Raw genomic sequence first — 21,297 nt, forward strand, 5'->3', positions numbered from 1 at the left:
TGACATGGAAAAGGATCTAGGAATTTTAATAAACAGCAAACTAAGCTGCAAAAACCAGTGTCAGGCAGCTGCAGCCAAGGCCAATAAGATAATGGGTTGCATCAGAAGGGGCATAGATGCCTGTGATAAGAACATAGTCTTACCACTTTACAAATCGCTAGTCAGACCACACATGGAGTACTGTGTACAGTTCTGGGCTCCTGTAAACAAGGCAGACATAGCAGAGCTGGAGAAGGTCCAGAGGAGGGCAACTAAAGTAATAACTGGAATGGGGTAACTACAGTACCCTGAAAGATTATCAAAATTAGGGTTATTCACTTTAGAAAAAAGACGACTGAGGGGAGATCTAATTACTATGTATAAATATATCAGGGGTCAGTACAGAGATTTATCCCATCATCTATTTATCCCCAGGACTGTGACTGTGACGAGGGGACATCCTCTGCGTCTGGAGGAAAGAAGGTTTGTACACAAATATAGCAAAGGATTCTTTACGGTAAGAGCAGTGAGACTATGGAACTCTCTGCCTGAGGAGGTGGTGATGGTGAGTACAATAAAGGAATTCAAGAGGGGCTTGGATGTATTTCTGGAGTGTAATATTATTACAGGCTATAGCTACTAGAGAGGTGTCGTTGATCCAGGGAGCTATTCTGATTGGAGTCGGGAAGGAATTTTTTATTACCCTAAAGTGGGGAAAATTGGCTTCTACCTCACAGGGTTTTTTTTTTGCCTTCCTCTGGATCAACTTGCAGGATGACAGGCCGAACTGGATGGACAAATGTCTTTTTTAGGCCTTATGTACTATATGTACTAAATAGTTGACTAAGGCCTTTTTAACACGGCCGTATGGCTTTTTCAGTGTTTTGCAGTCCGTTTTTCACGGATCTGATGTTCCGTTTTTTTTTTTTGTTTACGCTGTGTTTACGTTTCTGTTCTGTTTTTCCGAATGGCATATACAGTAATTACATAGAAAAAAATTGGGCTGGACATAAAATTTTCAATAGATAGTTCCGCAAAAACGGAACGGATACGAAGGACATACGGATGCATTTCTGTATGTGTTCAGTTTTTTTTGCGGACCCATTTACTTGATTGGAGCCTGATTTGCGGGCAATAATAGGACATGTTCTATCTTTCAACGAAACGGAAAAACGAAAACGGAATGCATACGGAGTACATTCCGTTTTTTTTGCGGAACCATTGAAATTAATGGTTCCGTATACGGACCGTATAAGGAATGCAAAAGTACAGCCTCCGGAGTTCTTTGGATCAGACATTGTCAGGTGATACAGTGCCCAACCCCCCCATTAACTATAATGGAGTCCGATGGAGTTCTGGCAGCTACCTGGCAAATATACTGAGAATCGGGCGGATAAAAACTGCTGATGTTTTCACTGCCTGGCCTATGTCAATCTCAGTGCAGAGGGCACGGTAGTTGCAGAGAGAGCTGAGCCTCTATGTGTAATAGCAACGCTGCTCCCAGAGGCTCATTTGCATATATTAACATAATTTTTATCAGCAATGTGGGCACATAAGAACATGGGACCAACACAGATGTCTTCAGCTGCCAAGCACATATGTAACAGGTCAGCCAGTGTCATAGGTACAAAACTGCTGACAGATGCCCTTTAAGGTAAATTTCTTAATTGAACCAGAGAGTTGCTTTAATTTTAAGAGCATCACAAATTCCCCAGTTTTAACGCTAGGCTTCTTCCGGGTATTTATAGAAGACAAAGTAAGACACAGCTCCGCTCCTTACTTTTAGTAAAAGTAAAAATAAGATCTGTCAACAGTACCTACAGCATTCTTGTTCGCAATATCTAAGGCTACTTTCACACTAGTAGGCGAGTGTCGAAGATCATGCCCAGAAAGAGTATCCTCCAGCATGGGATGAGGGAGGACTTAGAGTGGTTGATGAGCCACCCGAACTGGGCAAGAGCTGAGAGGGTGATGCGCAGGCTTGACAGGTCTGAGTCTGGGGGTAAGGCACAGACAAGCTGTTTTGCCTGTTTAGCGCAGGCCTTAGCCACCCAGGAGGCGGCAAACGCAGAGCAGATGGCGGCACCCGCTGCCACGAAAACAGACTTGGCCAGGGAGTCGACCCGTTTGTCAGCGGGATCCGACAAGGAAGCCGCGTCAGCAAGGGGAAGGGTAGTAGCTTTCGCCAGGCGAGCAACCTGAGGGTCTACCTGAGGAGGAACCGTCCAGAGATTGACAGATTCCTCAGAAAAAGGATAAGGGACATCAGAGGCTTTGGTAAGATGAAGGCGCCGATCAGGGTGACGCCACTCCTTGGCCAGAAGTGCGTCAAGATCCTCGTGATTCGGGAAGACCACAGTGGACCGTCTAGAACGGCGGAAGGACACCGACTCCAGGGAGGAGGAAGAAGGGACGTCCTGCACATGGAGCGCGTCCCGGATGGCTTTGATGAGATCCTGTATGGCCGCAGACATCGCCGAGCACCGCTCTGATTCAGAATCAGAAGCGGAGGAGTCCCCAGGAGCGGCGGAAGCGGCTGAAGAAGAAATCTCGCCCGACTCAGACCTAACCGGGGAGTGATCCGGGGTAGCTGAGGAGGAGTGGGACCCAGCCGAGACCATACGAGGTCGCTTGCGGGACCACGTGCCAGAGCGAGAACGGACATCCCCAGCGGGAGGGTCCCTGCCAGAGGCGGCCGCAATCTGAGCAGGCAGACGGTCCAAGGACTGCGCCAGGGATTCAGGGGGGGGAGGGAAGGGAATACAGGATACTGAGCAAAGATCCTCCATACTCGCCTTCCGACGTCTTCAGACGCAGCAAGGACCACCCCCTCGGCGGACTCAACACGGAAGCCGTGGGTCCGCCGGAATTCCACTGCGGAAGTAAATCAAGCGGGGACTGGGTGGCTGCCGGGTACCTGAGTATGCGCCCGCAGGGGGGGCAACTAAAGTGGAACACGATGGAGCCACCCCTGCAGCAGGCCGAAACCTGCAGAGAAAAAAAATAAAAATAAAAAATAAAATTAGCAGGATGACCTGCGAAAAAAAGATAGCAGGTCATGTCTGCCTCCTACGGACACTAGAACTAGACTAATTTCTCTCGGCTCTGGCAGAGGGGTATAGCCCACCTGGGTGGAGCCAACACTTTTTTTTGTTTCTAGTGTCAGCCTCCTAGTGGCAGCTGGGCATATACCCATGGTGCTGTGTCCCCCAATGCCATGCACGAGAAAGATGCATTTTTACCATGTCTTGTATTGAAAAACTGCGCTAACAATGACATGATGGCTTTATTATGCAGCTCAATATGATTACTACGATACCAAACTTGTATAGTTTTTATTTTGTTTTATTACTTTTTATTTTTTTAAACGTTGAAAAATAAAATAATCTTCATTTTCTTTGCATCGCCATTTTCTGACAGCCATACGTTTTTTTTATATTTTTGTCCACAGAACTGTATGATGGCTTTTTTGTTTTTTTGTTTAAGAATGAACTGTAGTAATTATTGATACCTTTTATGTGGTATGTACCGTATGACTTTTTTGATTACTGTTAACTTTTTTGCAGGGGACAAGGTGACTAAAAAATGTAGTCTTTTGTTTCGTTTTTTTTCCCGTTATGGTAATCACCGCGCAGTTAAATATTCTAGATTTGCTGACTACATAAGCAAATGACTAGAAAAACACGAGTACAAAATAGCAATAAATAGCACTAAAATGCGTGCTATGGTACATTAAAAGAAAAAAAATTCCGTTTAAAAAATGTATTTGTTGATGCATTTTAAAATGCCAGAAAATCAGACCGTGAGCAGATGACCAGTGGTCATTATGCTCCTGACAGATCCCTTGCTCTATTCTTTCGTTTTACTCAATATTTTAACATTCACTCTGTCAGGTTAAAATAGAAGGGGCCCACATGACAACATATTTATAAAGTGGTGCAGAGGCTCATGCCATTTTATGACCCACGTATTTCAACAATGGCAACCCAAATCAGATACCTTGAGCAACAACTAAACATTTAGCATTTATTTTGAAGGCACAAATTACTTTCTACTTTCCAAGAGGGAAATCAGAAAAGCAAAATACGAAAAAAAAGAAGAAAAAAAAAGAGATAAATCAGGGAATAATTTCTACGTTATGTGATATTTTTTTTTCCCCCAAATAATATCCCAGGAGGGTATCCTGGACCTAAATACTAGGCAAGCTTTTTAGCTAGCTATGACAAGTATGTGCAGAAGGTACATCTTAAGAAATGACTGCAAGTCAGCTCTCATTTTTCATACAATTAGAAGTGTTGCTCTGTGTCTCATTACAATATTACGATTCTCTGAGGCCTGAAAACTTTTCTTATTAAGTAATGAAAACACTGCATGGTCTAAAATCACAAGAGGTCAGGAGTTAAAAGCAAATTGTCTTGACTTTGCAGAAAAAAAAGTTATAATTACGAGTCATTAAGGTCCCAGAATCAGCTCAAAAAGTAATGATGAAACACGCTTGCTACCTTGAACATCTTGTATTACTTAACCCCTTCAAGACCATGAGTTGTAACTCTAGAAGGGAACAATAAATCTTTGAAGCCACGGGAGAGAAATTTTATCTTAATGGTTTCAATCACAAGGAACATTCAAGCAAGCTCCCAAACTTTTATGCAACCTTTGTAGCTCCTAATTAGATAACAGATGGAGGATCTCCTAACCATCTATGCAGAAAAGTCCACTAGGTTCAAAAACAAAAAACAAGAAAGTGTTTTTCATTTTTGGAAACTTTGATAGAATGATTGCAAACATTTGCCTATGGAAAGTTACCTCCTCTTTGGTACTTCTGTGCTGAAGCTTCAACAATTCGGCTTTGGATTCTTGCTTTAACCCCGAAAGTGCTTCCTTCAGCCTTTTGACTTCAGCACTGAGAACGGAGTTCTCCTCTGTCTTCACATTTAGCTAGAAATAGGATAAAGCGCCATTAATTGTCCCATAAAACAAAAAAACCTTCTCTGTGCTACTGTCCTTCATACTGATTTCATGTAACCAATCGTTCTGTAATAAAAAAAATTATGTGCCTGTTCAAAAAAATAAGGTGACAGATTGGCTGTTTTTGTGCACCAGTTTCACAGAAAGGTCACGTGGATGTATCTAACTAGAATTGTTCCAGTTACAGGGTATTTCGGTAAGAACACATTATCCACTGGATTATTACCCCTACTCACTGACTGTTAGGTCAGATTTCTGGGAACCCCAATAATGACAGGAATGATGGATTCCCTGTCCCCTATCCACAGGACAGGTGATAACTATCAGATCGTGGGAGTTCTACCGCTGGAACAAAGGGTACGGGGCCCCTGTTCTTGTGATTGGTGGGGGTCCCAGCGGTAGGACCCCACCAATCTGATGGTTACCCCTTTAACCATTTGCTGTTTCTCTCAATTCTTTTGCTTTTAACTTCAGGGGATATTTCCCCTAATCCTCATCCACCTGCTTCAGCTGCTTCAGCTGCTTGCAAACCTTTACCCACCACACATACAAACCCTGTCAATCTCCCATCTCCTCATAGATAGTAAGCTCTTATGAGCAGGGGCCTCATTCCTCTTGTTTTAATTGTTGACTTGTTTCGTTGCTATATAATGTATGCTTTATACATCTTTGTACATGAACCCTTTGATTGTAAAGCGCTGCAGAATATATTGGCACTATATATTATTATTATTATTGTTCTACCGTCAAACAGGGCTCTTAAAGAGGGCCTGTCAAGTTCCTTACAGAAGTGCATACCTCTGCAGCTGCCTAAACTCGGACTCCTGCGCTGTTGTTCTTTCTCATCTAACCTCTCCTGTTGATCCACTAAGTCCACAGTGTCGTTGGCTTTGGTTCCTGATAGCAGTAAATTGTTTGGTGGGCGGTCAGCGATCAGTATCAAGAGCTGAGGTGATGCTCCATTGACACCAAGCGCTGGGGGATGCTCAGCTGACAATTCACTGCTATCAGGTACCAAAACTCATGTGAGAGGTTAGAAGGAAATAATAAACCACCACCAGAGATGCAGTTACAAAGGTAGCAGTGGACTTCATGGGCATACAGCCTTCTGAACATGGTCCTGCCATCAAACAGGGCTCTTAAAGAGGACATTCACCACTCCTGACATGCCTGTTTTAATAACTACACGCATTCTCCATGTAATAACAATTCTGGAACATCTATTCTTATAGCTCCATGTTATGCCATTCTTTTATTATTTCTACTAGAAGTTATTAATTACTTTCTAGCAGTCTGCAGTAAGGGTACCGAGGGGTGGTAACCAGTTGGAGGGGGTACCTGCACAGACTCACTCTATCCAATCAGTGCTGCAAATTTGACACTGTGCAGGTACACACCCCCAACTTGTTACCTCCCCTCTGTACCCTTACTGCAGACTGCTAGAAAGTCATTCATAACTTCTAGTAGAAATAATAAAGGAATGATACAACATAGCCATAAGAATAGATGCTCCAGAATGGTTATTACACGCGGAATGCATGTAACTATTAAAACAGGAATGTCAGGAGCGGTGACATGTCCTCTTTAAAGAGGACCTGTCCAGTTCCTCAAAGAAGTGCAACTTTAAACATCTCCCGATTGGCCACTATCAGTGCCCATTACCAGTGGATTGTCTGGTGGGTGGCCAGCTCTCAGTATCAAAGGCTGAGATGATGCTCCGTTGACACTGTGCTGGGGACCACTCAGCTGACAATTCACTGCTGTCAGGCACCAAAACTCATGGGAGAGGTTAGAAGGAAAGAAAACATATTGCCAATGTCACAGAAGATAGAGTTGAAAAGGTAAGCAGCCAGTTGAACTTCTGTGAGGATGATGTTATTATTATTATTATTATTATTATTGGCATACCTTTCTTAAAAAAATTAAATAAATTTGATTACAAGTAGAGATGAGCGAATTTCATATTTTGAAATTCATTCACACTTCATTTGTTGGTAAAAGGTGAATTGCGTTATGGATTCCATTACCACGGACCATAACGCAGTTCTATGACGGAATGCATAACAGAATGCCTTTAGAAGTGTATGGGCTGCAAAACGGATCAGTCCCGTTTCCGTTATGCAGGGGAGACATAAGCGGAAATTCGCTCATCTCTAATTACAAGCAAAGTCTGGGATTCTACAAAAATGTAATTAGTTATTTATTTTTTTATTCTGGGGGAGGTGGGCAGTGGTCGTCATAAAAAGGTCAAAAATCTGATTCATTGGATGGATAGATGCAAATTACATAAAAGCTGAAGATAGAATTGAGAAACCTTCAGAGAGAAATTCAAGAGGTCAGAGTCCAAATCAGCTTGCTCCTGTGAGAAGCAGATGTGCGACTGCCATTGTTACCTGTGCCTTTTCTATGTTGTCTCACGGTCAAGGCATGTGTAGACGACCATGAGATAGAAAAGAGTTGGACAAGACATGAAGGACTCCGGTGTAGAAGAGCTGCCCTCCCCATGCTTGTGTGTTGTAACACTTGTTTTAAATTGAAGCACATTCTCACAACACGTAACTTTCATTGTTCTCTACCCAAACATAAGACAAAAATGAAGCCCATTGTGCCAAAATTATGCCCGGCATTGTAACATCAAAACCTAGTCAGACGAAAGAGGACTCCAGCAGTGTTACCTGTTCGACTGTCTGTTTGTAATTTGCTTGTATTAAAGTTATTTCCAGTCTCAAATCACACAGGTTCTGCTCAGCAGACTCCAGATTTTTTGTGCTTTTTCTGCAGTGTCTCTTTGAATGTTCCAAATCTTCTTGCAGCTTTGCTATCGTTTCCTCATAAAATTCGGCCTTGAACATAAAAAATATGCAGTTTGATGAAGACCTTTTAAGAAAGCCTTTTTTATAGCATTTAGGAGATTATTTAAAGATCACCATGTGATTGCGGTGGAAAGCAAAAGCAACCGCTCGCTACTTTGAGCCCTTTTTTTTTTTTACAGCCCAGAGCTGCTTTTTAACTGTGATCGAGATCTTTAAACAATTCTCTTTAAGTTTTCCTATTCTGATGACGGGGGCACACATAAAGTAGCAGCCAATGCCTGACCTGCATGTGAAGATACAGTTGTAAGGAGTTCCTCGCCAAATGTGTGAATGCAATTTTTCTTCGTTCCTTTTATCAGAGAATCGAGCCTGTACAAATAATAAAAGACAGGGTTTTTGTAATCCTCCAGTCATCTAACCTCCCCACAGGGGCAAACAGAAGCAATGTGCAGTGCCATGGTGTCAGAAGCCACAACCAGAGGATTAAAACAAGCCTTATTACTGTACAAGCTCCAATACTCTGTTAAATTACTTATGTGAACAATTCAGATTGCAATACCAATTTTACCTACTGCTCAATGTGCCTACAACAAGGGGGGATTTAATAAAGCTGGGACACAGATTACTTTTAGGAAAACTGTTCATATTCCTGCTCTGCGTTGCATACATAATAATTTCCACTGAGATATTTCACACTGAATTATAATAAAATTGCGTCCAAAGTACAACCTGCTACAATGTGAAGGATTATTCTGTCACCTGAATATATCATTGCTCCCCAAAGATCACGTTTAGAAATGTAAAATTTCTTGGATTTTGAATAAAAAACTATAAGCTCTCACTATCAAAGCAAAAAGACTTACCCTTTACTTACCTTTGCGTATGTTTAGTTTTCAGTTGTTTTAATCAATATTACTAACCTCAGACTGGTCTACAATGACCCCTGATATTTGTCTGTCTATTGCTTCTCATTTGCAAGAATGGAAATGCCAAGTAGAAGGGGCCATGAAATTGCTAGAGCAATGGCTGCGGGTGTGCACTGGAAAAGGACAGCATTTGTGCATTACACTGAGTGACCTAGCAGGGTGATGGAGAAGGCCTGTGACAGCAAAACATTGGTCTACTGCAATAATTCAACCAAGATGGTGATGGATGTTTATGAGGTGTCATAGGTCTAGAAAAATTCTATGCATGAAAAGCGTCAGCCTTATTCTGATATTTACAGTTAAATGGAGACCTATGGATATGCTTGGCTTATATACAGTCATGTGAAAAAATTAGGACACCCTTTGAAAGCATGTGGTTTTTTGTAACATTTTTAATAAATGGTTATTTCATCTCCGTTTCAACAATACAGAGAGATTAAAGTAATCCGACTAAACAAAGAAAACTGAAGAAAAGTCTTTTCAAGATCTTCTGTAAATGTCATTCTACAAAAATGCCTATTCTAACTGAGGAAAAAGATAGGACACCCTTGCCCCTAATAGCGAGTGTTACCTCCTTTGGCTGAAATAACTGCAGTGAGACGGTTCTTGTAGCCATCTACCAGTCTTCGACATCGGTCTGAGGAAATTTTACCCCACTCCTCAATGCAGAACTTTTTCAGCTGTGAGATGTTTGAGGGGTTTCTTGCACGTACAGCCCTTTTCAAGTCACCCCACAGCATCTCAATGGGATTCAAATCTGGACTTTGACTTGGCCATTCCAGGACTCTCCATTTCTTCTTTTTCAGCCAATCTTTGGTTGATTTACTAGTATGTTTTGGGTCATTGTCATGTTGCATGGTCCAGTTCCGCTTCAGCTTTAATTTTCTAACTGATGGTCTCACATGTTCTTCAAGCACCTTCTGATACACAGTAGAATTCATCGTGGATTCTATGATGGTGAGCTGACCAGGTCCTGCTGCAGCAAAGCAGCCCCAAACCATGACACTTCCACCTCCATGCTTCACAGTTGGTATGAGGTTCTTTTCTTGGAATGCTGTGTTTGGTTTACGCCAAACATGTCCTCTGCTGTTGTGTCCAAATAATTCAATTTTGGACTCATCTGTCCAAAGAACATTATTCCAGAAGTCCTGGTCTTTGTCAACTTTATCGCTGGCAAATGTCAGTCTGGCCTCGATGTTTCTCTTGGAAAGCAAAGGTTTCCTCCTTGCACACCTCCCATGCAAGTTAAACTTGTACAGTCTCTTTCGGATTGTAGAGGCATGTACTTCTACATCAACAGTAGCCAGAGCCTGCTGTAGTTCTCGAGATGACACTTTAGGGTTTTTGGATACCTTTTTTAGCATCTTGCGGTCTGCTCTTGGGGTGAACTTGCTGGGGCGACCAGTCCTGGGCATGTTGGCAGTTGTTTTGAAAGCCCTCCACTTGTAGACTATCTTCCGGACAGTGGAATGGCTGATTTCAAAATCTTTTGAGATCTTTTTAAATCCCTTCCCAGACTCATAGGCTGCTACAATCTTTTTTCTGAAGTCCTCTGACAGCTCTTTTGCTCTCACCATGGTGCTCACTCTCACTTCAACAGTCAGGAGCACACCAAACTCAATGTCTGAGGTTTAAATAGGGCAAGCCTCATTCAACATGCAGAGTAACGATCTACTAATTATGTGCACCTGGTGTGATATACCTGTGTGAGATCTGAGCCAATTTAAGAGGGAATACATGTGAGGGTGTCCTATCTTTTTCCTCAGTTAGAATAGGCATTTTTGTAGAATGACATTTACAGAAGATCTTGAAAAGACTTTTCTTCAGTTTTCTTTGTTTAGTTGGATTACTTTAATCTCTCTGTATTGTTGAAACGGAGATGAAATAACCATTTATTAAAAATGTTACAAAAAACCACATGCTTTCAAAGGGTGTCCTAATTTTTTCACATGACTGTACATGTTCAGCAGACTTTCCCAGTATACACACAAACTGTTGATTCTAAAGGTGATGTAAATTCAGCGTTAGGGTACTTTCACACTAGCGTTAAAGTACTGAGTTCTGTCAAATGCTATCCGTTTGCATACGGATTTCCGGCAATGGAACTGCCTGCCTGATTCTTCTAACACTAGTGAGAAAGTACCCTAATAGTGGTTTTCTCCATGGCTGTGAAACAGAGTGAAATGAATGGAATTTAATGGGGTTGTGTCACGAAGCATAGTCTACATTTTACAAACCACCACCTGCATTTGAGTACTTTTGTAATTGCATGTAATTAAAAATGTTGTATAGCCAGTGAACTATTCAATAAAATGTATCTGTATGGCACCCCCTGCTGTTTGTTCTTTTCCTTATTTTTTTTTTGTCCATCTCACTGAGCTGGTCGCACATGCTCAGTTTAAATCTTCAACTGAGAGAGAGGGAGAGAGCTGCAGCAGAAAGACATGCCCCCTGAGCTTTCAGGCCGAAGATAATCTAGCAGGGCAATTGGAACAGTGATTGTGGAGATCTTTGGACCCATGTGAGGTACAAGACTGGTTCTAGCTTTGTAGCTTCTAGTAAAGACAATAATATGAAATTTACTAATATAGCCTTTTTTGAAATTATGTATTTTTTTTATTTCAGAAGGTATGCCCCATTGTTTGCCAGATATTTTGTGCTCTCCACAGGGAGGTTCTGTCTATAAAATGGCTGCTGATGGAGGGTCATGTGACCAGCCTCCTCTATTCAAACATACTCCCCCTGCACTAAACGCCCACAGAAGGTTGATTCTGTATTTTTACAGGCCGAGCACAGAGAAAAAAGCACCTATCAGGGTAAAGAAAATTCAAAAAGGCTGGTAAATTGAGCCAAATTGAAATTGTATAGATGCCTATTGTATGATTGTACATATCCGTTAGAAATGGACTAGATTTCCATTTGTTCCTTGGCTTAGATTACCCACATGGAAGATCTGGGGAGCAGACGGTACATCATCGATATATCTATGTAGGCAGCATATCTATGCTTACACAATACAAGTGACACCAGATGGAAAATATTACCTGTGTTGTGTAATATTTCATCTGTTTCTTTGCCGTAGAAACATTTAGGAGGAGCATTTTCATCTGGGCTTGGGCTTCTAGTAGATCACTTTGAGAAGAACTACTTTTCTCCTGTAACTGACGGATTTCATCTTCCAATCGTATTAGTCGATTTTCTTGCTCTTTAATCTTAAACATATAATGCAATAGGTCAACTTTTTATGCTATACACACAGGTGAATCCTTCTAGTTAGCACCATGGATCACGGCTGACAATGACACTTAGAAGCCATACAGCCAAATTAGTGGAAACAGATACAACAAAAACTTTATTAAAGGGGTTCCCAGGCTCCACATATTGAAGATGCATCTTCAGGATGGATCATCAATATCAGATCTCTGGGAACTAAGCCAAAGTAGCCAAGCATGGCCACTACAATTGGAATGGCACTGAGCTTCCCGTTTCAGAAAGCTGAACAGAGAGATGTGCCAAACTAGTCTGTAGCCGGCCATCTAATGTGTATAGTGTCCTCCTGACTTTTCCCTGCTGCTAATGTCGGTGGAGATAAAGATCGGACATGTTGCATGCTTTCTCTCTTCTCTCCATTCACTACATATGCATGCTCTGTTAAAGGAAGGATCAGCAGGAGAGATAGTTAAAAAGTGTCAGCCAAACAAGTGTTCGTCTGACGGTTAACTCATGTGTAAGGTCAGCTTAAACTGGTTGTCCCACAAAAAATATTCAAACCAGCGCCTGGATCTGAATACTTTTGTAACTAAATGTAATTAAAAATGTAGCATAGCCACTGAGTTATTCAATAAAATGTATCTGTATAGCGCCACCTGCTTTTTTTTCTTTTCTTATTTCTTTGTCCTTCTCACTGAAGTGGTCACACATGCTCAGTTTCATCCTTCAACTGCCTCCTGAGATGTGATAGGGAGAGAGCTAGAAAAGAAAGGACACTCCCCTGAGCTGCAGAAGAAAGGACACTAACCTTGATCTTGGTATAAATCTAGCAGAGCAGATGGATCAATCCATGTGAGGTACAGGGCTGGTTCTAGCTTTGTTAGAGATTGTGTCATGTACAATATATTTTCATTTTTTACATTGATCATGACATAACCCTTTCAACTAAGGAAAGGCACTAATTTAATTAGTGCCTTTTGTCCCTACTCAAGTCAACCCTACTAAAATCAATGAGGAACGATCACTTCAGAACATCACTGGCAGGTTTTGGTACATTATAGGACTCTGTAGAGTCTTCATTTTATCTTTCCTCACATCACTTTATTATCTCAGAACTAAAAGTGGAAAACCCCTGAAACAGGTCCATTTCGATGGATTCCATGTTGTAAGAAGGTTCACAATGCTGTTGGTGCCTTGCGGAAAGCTTGGTGTACAGAACGGTGGCGCAGTTGTGTTTCCTCAACTACGTGCCCTTATAAAGCAGTGAGAGAATGTAGGAAGTAATCACACAACGTTTCAATTTGACCAAACACTGCAATATCAAGGGAGATGACATGTTTTATTTTCGCACTGCCTTTAAATGTAATGAAATTAGGAGACTTTACTCAAACACACCTGAAGAAAATAACTCTCCTCTCCTGACATGGTGAGCAATATTAGCCACATAAAACGACTTACTCCGGTCAGCTGGCGAGAGGAGTGAGTTCACAGCTGCAGTTCTAAGGCTGCGATTATTAAAAAATAATTGTGTATTAAGCCAGGATTAAAAGTGCCCCAGAAACACACGTTCTGATTTACAGCAAAGGAAGCCATGAAATTCTATTTGCGATTCTAAAAAGCTTGCTGAGGCACATTACTCAATGGTCATTAACAGCCCTGGATTTTACCGTCTATGTGCGCAACGTAACACTATATTTTTACTTGGGAAAAAAAGTAAAAGTGTTTGAGAATTCATGGTAAAATATAGCAGCTGCTCTGTATACCCCATGGACCCTGGAGACCACTGAACGATGTCATGTAAGCATCAGTATTTCTAGTGCTGGCTTTCTGGTTTGGCATACAGACGATGTGTAAGATGTTGCAGGCAATCGTGGGTTTAGACAACCATGGTGTGAGGATTATCTAATGTGGTAACACAGGAGGTACTTGAGATTTTACCAATGGGACACCTATCTGTCAGGAGCACAGGGGTCCATGACACCCCCATCTGCCAACACAAATCACCAGCTGCACTGGCTTCAATGAAGAGGTGGGTGCACTGTTTGGGCATCTCTTTCCATAGTGAAGATGCACAAGCACAGCCACTTCTTCACTGACTGAAGCCAACCACATTTTTCCAGTTGGTTGAGATACCAAATTGTGCGGATCACATGAAACTACCCCATTTATAATGATATTTCCAAGTAATTTCTCTAATGTACGTACAAAACATACAAGGCCCTATGCTTGGTCAGTACACAAAGAAAAGGCCTTAAAGAGGTTGTCCTACAAAAAATATTTAGGTTTTCAAAAAAGTACCTGGATCTCAATACTTTTGTAACTGCATGTCATTAAAGTTTAGCATAGCCACTGAGTTATTCAATAAACTGTATCTGCATAGTGCCACCTGCTTTGTTTTTTCTTATTGCTATGTATTTTTCGCTGAGGTGGACGCACATGCTCAGTTCCAAACTTCAACTGCTTCCTTAGCTGTGCTAGGGAGAGATCTGCAGCAAAGAATACGCCCCCTGAGCTACCAGCTTGATATAAATCTAGCAGAGCAATGAATGGGGAGATCTCTGGGTCCATGTGAGGTACAGGGCTGGTTCTAGCTTTGTTAGAAAGAGCTTGTCATGTACTGTGATGTATGATTTTTATTTTTTACATTAATCATGAGATAACCCATTGAACCTACAGTATATGTCAAAGGTAGTCATAAGGTTCTGCTCCCCAAACAGAGACCAAGAGAGTCCACTGGTATAATTTTTTTCTAAATGACTAGAAAAGACTATACATGGGAACCTATAGATCAGGGATGATCAAACTGCAGCCCTCCAGCTGTTGTAAAACTACCAGTCCCACGATGCCCTTCTGTAGGATGAAAGCTGTAGGCTGTCAGGGAATGATGGGAGTTGTAGTTTTGAAACAGCTGGAGGGCCGCAGGTTGAGCATGCCTGCTATAGATGATATCCCACTGTATGTCTACATACACTGCGTGCAGAATTATTAGGCAAATGAGTATTTTGACTACATCCTCTTTATGCATGTTGTCTTACTCCAAGCTGTATAGGCTCGAAAGCCTACTACCAATTAAGCATATTAGGTGATGTGCATCTCTGTAATGAGAAGGGGTGTGGTCTAATGACATCAACACCCTATATTAGGTGTGCATAATTATTAGGCAACTTCCTTTCCTTTGGCAAAATGGGTCAAAAGAAGGACTTGACAGGCTCAGAAAAGTCAAAAATAGTGAGATATCTTGCAGAGGGATGCAGCACTCTTAAAATTGCAAAGCTTCTGAAGCGTGATCATCGAACAATCAAGCGTTTCATTCAAAATAGTCAACAGGGTCGCAAGAAGCGTGTGGAAAAACTAAGGCGCAAAATAACTGCCCATGAACTGAGAAAAGTCAAGCATGCAGCTGCCAAGATGCCACTTGCCACCAGTTTGGCCATATTTCAGAGCTGCAACATCACTGGAGTGCCCAAAAGCACAAGGTGTGCAATACTCAGAGACATGGCCAAGGTAAGAAAGGCTGAAAGACGACCACCACTGAACAAGACACACAAGCTGAAACGTCAAGACTGGGCCAAGAAATATCTCAAGACTGATTTTTCTAAGGTTTTATGGACTGATGAAATGAGAGTGAGTCTTGATGGGCCAGATGGATGGGCCCGTGGCTGGATTGGTAAAGGGCAGAGAGCTCCAGTCCGACTCAGACGCCAGCAAGGTGGAGGTGGAGTACTGGTTTGGGCTGGTATCATCAAAGATGAGCTTGTGGGGCCTTTTCGGGTTGAGGATGGAGTCAAGCTCAACTCCCAGTCCTACTGCCAGTTTCTGGAAGACACCTTCTTCAAGCAGTGGTACAGGAAGAAGTCTGCATCCTTCAAGAAAAACATGATTTTCATGCAGGACAATGCTCCATCACACGCGTCCAAGTACTCCACAGCGTGGCTGGCAAGAAAGGGTATAAAAGAAGAAAATCTAATGACATGGCCTCCTTGTTCACCTGATCTGAACCCCATTGAGAACCTGTGGTCCATCATCAAATGTGAGATTTACACGGAGGGAAAACAGTACACCTCTCTGAACAGTGTCTGGGAGGCTGTGGTTGCTGCTGCACGCAATGTTGATGGTGAACAGATCAAAACACTGACAGAATCCATGGATGGCAGGCTTTTGAGTGTCCTTGCAAAGAAAGGTGGCTATATTGGTCACTGATTTGTTTTTGTTTTGTTTTTGAATGTCAGAAATGTATATTTGTGAATGTTGAGATGTTATATTGGTTTCACTGGTAAAAATAAATAATTGAAATGGGTATATATTTGTTTTTTGTTAAGTTGCCTAATAATTATGCACAGTAATAGTCACCTGCACACACCGATATCCCCCTAAAATAGCTGAAACTAAAAACAAACTAAAAACTACTTCCAAAAATATTCAGCTTTGATATTAATGAGTTTTTTGGGTTCATTGAGAACATGGTTGTTGTTCAAAAATAAAATTAATCCTCAAAAATACAACTTGCCTAATAATTCTGCACTCCCTGTAGTGGGATATTTCAGAGACATAAGTCAGCGCTTCCTGTAAAAGGCTGAAAATGTAATGTGAACATTCTCCTAAAGGAAACATCTGGTATATAGGATACATATTAACAATTTTTTCCAAAGTCGTAACTATACTCTCTGTAGTATGACCGTTAACCCCTTAAGGACACAGCCTTTTTACACCTTAGGACCAGGCCATTTTTTGAAAATCTGACCAGAGTCCCTTTAAGTGCTGATAACTTTAAAACGCTTTGACTTATCCAGGCCGTTCTGAGATTGTTTTTTCGTCACATATTGTACTTCATGACACTGGTAAAATGAAGTCAAAAAAATTATTTTTTTTGCACCAAAAAATACCTAATTTAACAAAAAATTTTGAAAAATTTGCAAATTTCAAAGTTTCAGTTTCTCTACTTCTGTAATACATAGTAATACCCCAAAAAATTGTGATGACTTTACATTCCCCATATGTCTACTTCTTGTTAGAATTGATTTGGGAATGATATTTTATTTTTTGGGGATGTTATAAGGCTTAGAAGTTTAGAAGCAAATCTTGAAATTTTTCAGAAATTTACAAAAACTCAATTTTTAGGGACCAGTTCAGGTCTCAAGTCACTTTGCGAGGCTTACATTATAGAAACCACCCAAAAATGACCCCATCTAAGAAACTACACCCCTCAAGGTATTCAAAACTGATTTTGCATACGTTGTTAACCCTTTAGGTGTTGCACAAGAGTTATTGGCAAATGGGGAGGAAATTTGAGAATTTCATTTTTTTGTCTAATTTTTCATTTTAACCCATTTTTTCCACTAACAAATCAAGGGTTAACAGCCAAACAAGACTGTATCTTTATTGCCCTGACTCTGCCGTTTACAGAAACACCCAATATGTGGCCGTAGACTACTGTACGGCCACACAGCGGGGCGTAGAGTGAAAGGTGCGCCGTATGGTTTTTGGAGGGCTGATTTTTATGGACTGGTTTATTTACACCATGTCCCATTTGAAGCCCCCTGATGCACCCCTAGAGGAGAAACTCCCTAAAAGTGACCCCATCTAAGAAACTACACCCCTCAAGCTATTCAAAACTGATTTTACATACATCGTTAACCCTTTAGGTGTTGCACAGGAGTTATTGGCAAATGGCGATGAAATTTGAGAATTTCATTTTTTTGCCTAATTTTCCATTTTAACCCATTTTTTCCACTAACAAAGCAAGGGTTAACAGCCAAACAAGACTGTATCTTTATTGCCCTGACTCTGCTGTTTACAGAAACACCCCATATGTGGCCGTAAACTACTGTACGGGCACACAGCGGGGCGTAGAGTGAAAGGTGCGCCGTTTGGTTTTTGGAGGGCTGATTTTGCTGGACTGTTTTTTTGGCACCATGTCCCATTTGAAGCCCCCCTGGAGTAGAAACTCCATAAAAGTGACCCCATCTAAGAAACTACACCCCTCAAGGTATTCAAAACTGATTTTACAAACTTTGTTAACCCTTTAGGTGTTGCACAAGATTTAATGGAAAATAGAGATACAATTTAAAAATTTCACTTTTTTGGCAGATTTTCCATTTTAATATTTTTTTTCCAGTTACAAAGCAAGGGTTAACAGCCAAACAAAACTCATTATTTATGGCCCTGATTCTGTAGTTTACAGAAACACCCCATATGTGGTCGTAAACTGCTGTACGGGCACACGGCAGGGCGCAGAAGGAAAGGAACGCCATACGGTTTTTGGAAGGCAGATTTTGCTGGACAGTTTTTTTTTACACCATGTCCCATTTGAAGCCCCCCTGATGCACCCCTAGAGTAGAAACTCCATAAAAGTGACCCCATTTTAGAAACTACGGGATAGGGTGGCAGTTTTGTTGGTACTAGTTTAGGGTACATATGATTTTTGGTTGCTCTATATTACACTTTTTGTGCGGCAAGGTAACAAGAAATAGATTTTTTGGCACGTTTTTATTTTTTGTTATTGACAACATTCATCTGACAGGTTAGATCATGTGGTAATTTTATAGAGCAGGTTGTCACGGACGCAGCGATACCTAATATGTATACTATTTTTTTTATTTATGTAAGTTTTACACAATGATTTCATTTTTAAAACAAAAAAAATGTTTTAGTGTCTCCATAGTCTAAGAGCCATAGTTTTTTCAGTTTTTGGGCGATTATCTTAAGTAGGGTCTCATTTTTTGCGGGATGAAATGACGGTTTGATTGGCATCTATTTTGGGGTGCATATGACTTTTTGATTGCTTGCTATTACACTTTTTGTGACGTAAGATGACAAAAAATGGCTTTTTTTACACCGTTTTTATTTTAATTTTTTTACGGTGGTCATCTGAGGGGTTAGATCATGTGATATTTTTATAGAGCCGGTCGATACGGACGCGGCGATACCTAATATGTATACTTTTTTTTTATTTATGTAAGTTTTACACAATGATTTCATTTTTGAAACAAAAAAAATCATGTTTTAGTGTTTCCATAGTCTAAGAGCCATAGTTTTTTCAGTTTTTGGGCGATTATCTTGGGTAGGGAATGATTTTTGCGGGATGAGATGACGGTTTGATTGGTACTATTTTGGCGTACATGCGACTTTTTTGATCACTTTTATTACCTTTTTTGGGAAGTAAGGTGGGCAAAATTTCAATTTCATCCTAGTTTTTTATTTTTTATTTTTATGGCGTTCACCGTTCGGGTAAAGTAACATAACCGTTTTATAGATCAGGTCGTTACGGACGCGGCGATACCAAACATGTGTAGGGAATTTTATTTTTTTCATTTTTAATCAGTGATAAATGTGTTTTTTGATTTTTACTTTTTTTTCACTTTTTTTTACTTTTTTTTTGACCCAGACCCACTTGGTTCTTGAAGATCCAGTGGGTCTGATGTCTGTATAATACAGTACAGTACAATATATATTGTTCTGTACTGTATTTTACTTACTCTGAACAGATCTATGCTTTTAGCACAGATCTGTTCAGCACCATGGACAGCAGGACGCCTGAGAGGCGTCCTGTTGCCATGGGAACCTTCCCCGTCTGCTCAGAACTGCGCAGACGGGGAAGGGTAAGCACAGGGCTGAGGGGGGCTCTCTGGGGGCTCTCTCCCTCTCCCATCGGGGGGCTGCAAAGGCACAGCAGCCCCCCGATGGGAGAGGGAGGGAGCTCCCTGCGCTGTTAACCTTTTCCATACAGCGGTCCGTACGGACCGCTGTATGGAAAGGGTTAACGGCTGACATCGCATCGCAGATGTCAGCCGTTTATACCAGGGTGCCAGCAATGTGCTGGCACCCTGGTATCCCCACTAGAAACCAACGATTATACAAGGGGAGGCGGGCGGGGGATCGCGATCCCGCCTGCCGCACCGCCCACACTGCCCGCAACCCTCCCCCTGCACCTCCCACCGGGCTAAAATCACTCGGGGGGTGCAGGGGGAGGGATACAGATCTATTTTAGGAATACTAAAGTTTCTGATCCCCGCGGTCAGGGACCGCAGGGATCAGAAACTGCAGAAATCGCAGCAAACCGCAGGTCTGAATTGACCTGCGGTTTGCCGCGATCGCCGACATGGGGGGGTCACGGGACCCCCCCGCGCATTTAGCCTAGGTGCCTGCTCGATGATTTGAGCAGGCACCGGGTTCCGATCACTGCCGGCCGGGCGGCAGTGATCGGAACAACACATGACGTACCGGTACGTCATGTGTCCTTAAGTACCAGGACATCATGACGTACCGGTACGTCATGTGTCCTTAAGAGGTTAAACTTTGAGGGAAAGAAGCGTGTGCTGTAATGCACGTAAAGTACGCAAAAAATATACATTCAAAGAAAGTCATGGATTGCCCTAAGTAGCAGTATATGCAGATAAATGATGATTAAAATAGCATAATGGGAAAGAAATCTCTGGGTCATACCTTTCTTATCTGCAGTCCAGTTTTATCATACACAGCATGTGCATAAACACTGCAATCATACTGTACATATGACCAAAACCATGGGGCTGTGTAAGCACAAGTAAGATCATAAGTCAATCAGATGAAAAAGTCTCTCATGGCTTTCTGCATTATATCCACTACTGCAGGCGCCCTGACATGTGTGGAAGCTAGTGTAAACTGGGTGCCGTCTATTCTCATTGTATATACTAAGCAACAAATATATGTCACGGATAGTTTGACATAATGATGAAGCAATTGAGCACAACGTGCAGCGCTTTCCATTTCCATTATATACTGCTTAAAAAAATTCTAAGAAGTTCTTGGGGAAGGGATCACCAGGAGACAACATCACTTACATCTGCTTGTACATATGGATGGGATACTGGTATAGATCACTTAGGATTAGCATAATATATATATATTACATGGCTTGACAAAGGCTCCATAGAGAGCTGAAACGTTGCTGTCTCACATGGGGGAATAAACACCCTGTTTTTCACCGATTATTGTGTGCTGCCTTGGATTTTTTCTATACATATTTGAATTGGATCCAGTCCGTGGTCTACTCTAAGGAAATTGCACCTCCATAGTGTGTTATATATATATATATATATATATATATATTATTTTTTTAATATTATTATTTTTTATATCCCCTCATTATTTTCTTCCTTATGTCCAATACCCAAAGTGGAATAAGCAATCAGAAATTCCGTACTTGTGGCTTCTTTAACACATTCAGCGCCTTGCAATTTTCAGTTTCTTCCCAAAGCCACAAATTTTTTATTTTTCCGTTCTCATAGCCCGTATAAGGCTTGATTTTTTGGCTGGACAAGTTGTACTTTCTAACGACAACATTTAATATTGCATACGATGTAGTGGGCAGTGGAAAGCTGGAGAAAAAAATTCCACAAGAGCGAAATAGGAAAAACATGCAA

The 21,297-nt window shown here is 41.4% G+C and overlaps 1 protein-coding gene across 2 annotated transcripts in view; it reads right to left on the bottom strand.

Annotated features, from left to right (window-relative positions):
- LOC121001736 (polyamine-modulated factor 1-binding protein 1-like) overlaps positions 1-21,297 on the bottom strand; it is a 370,872-nt gene that overhangs the window by 204,893 nt on the left and 144,682 nt on the right. For both annotated transcript variants that reach the window (XM_040432927.1, XM_040432926.1), the window contains exons 16-18: positions 11,731-11,898; positions 7,623-7,790; positions 4,786-4,917 (exon numbers count right to left, since the gene is read on the bottom strand). In XM_040432927.1, coding sequence (XP_040288861.1) covers positions 4,786-4,917; positions 7,623-7,790; positions 11,731-11,898 — 468 coding nt within the window. The remainder of the gene's footprint in view (positions 1-4,785; positions 4,918-7,622; positions 7,791-11,730; positions 11,899-21,297) is intronic.

The sequence above is a fragment of the Bufo bufo genome, chromosome 5, assembly GCF_905171765.1.
Source record: "Bufo bufo chromosome 5, aBufBuf1.1, whole genome shotgun sequence".
Lineage (NCBI taxonomy): Eukaryota > Metazoa > Chordata > Amphibia > Anura > Bufonidae > Bufo > Bufo bufo.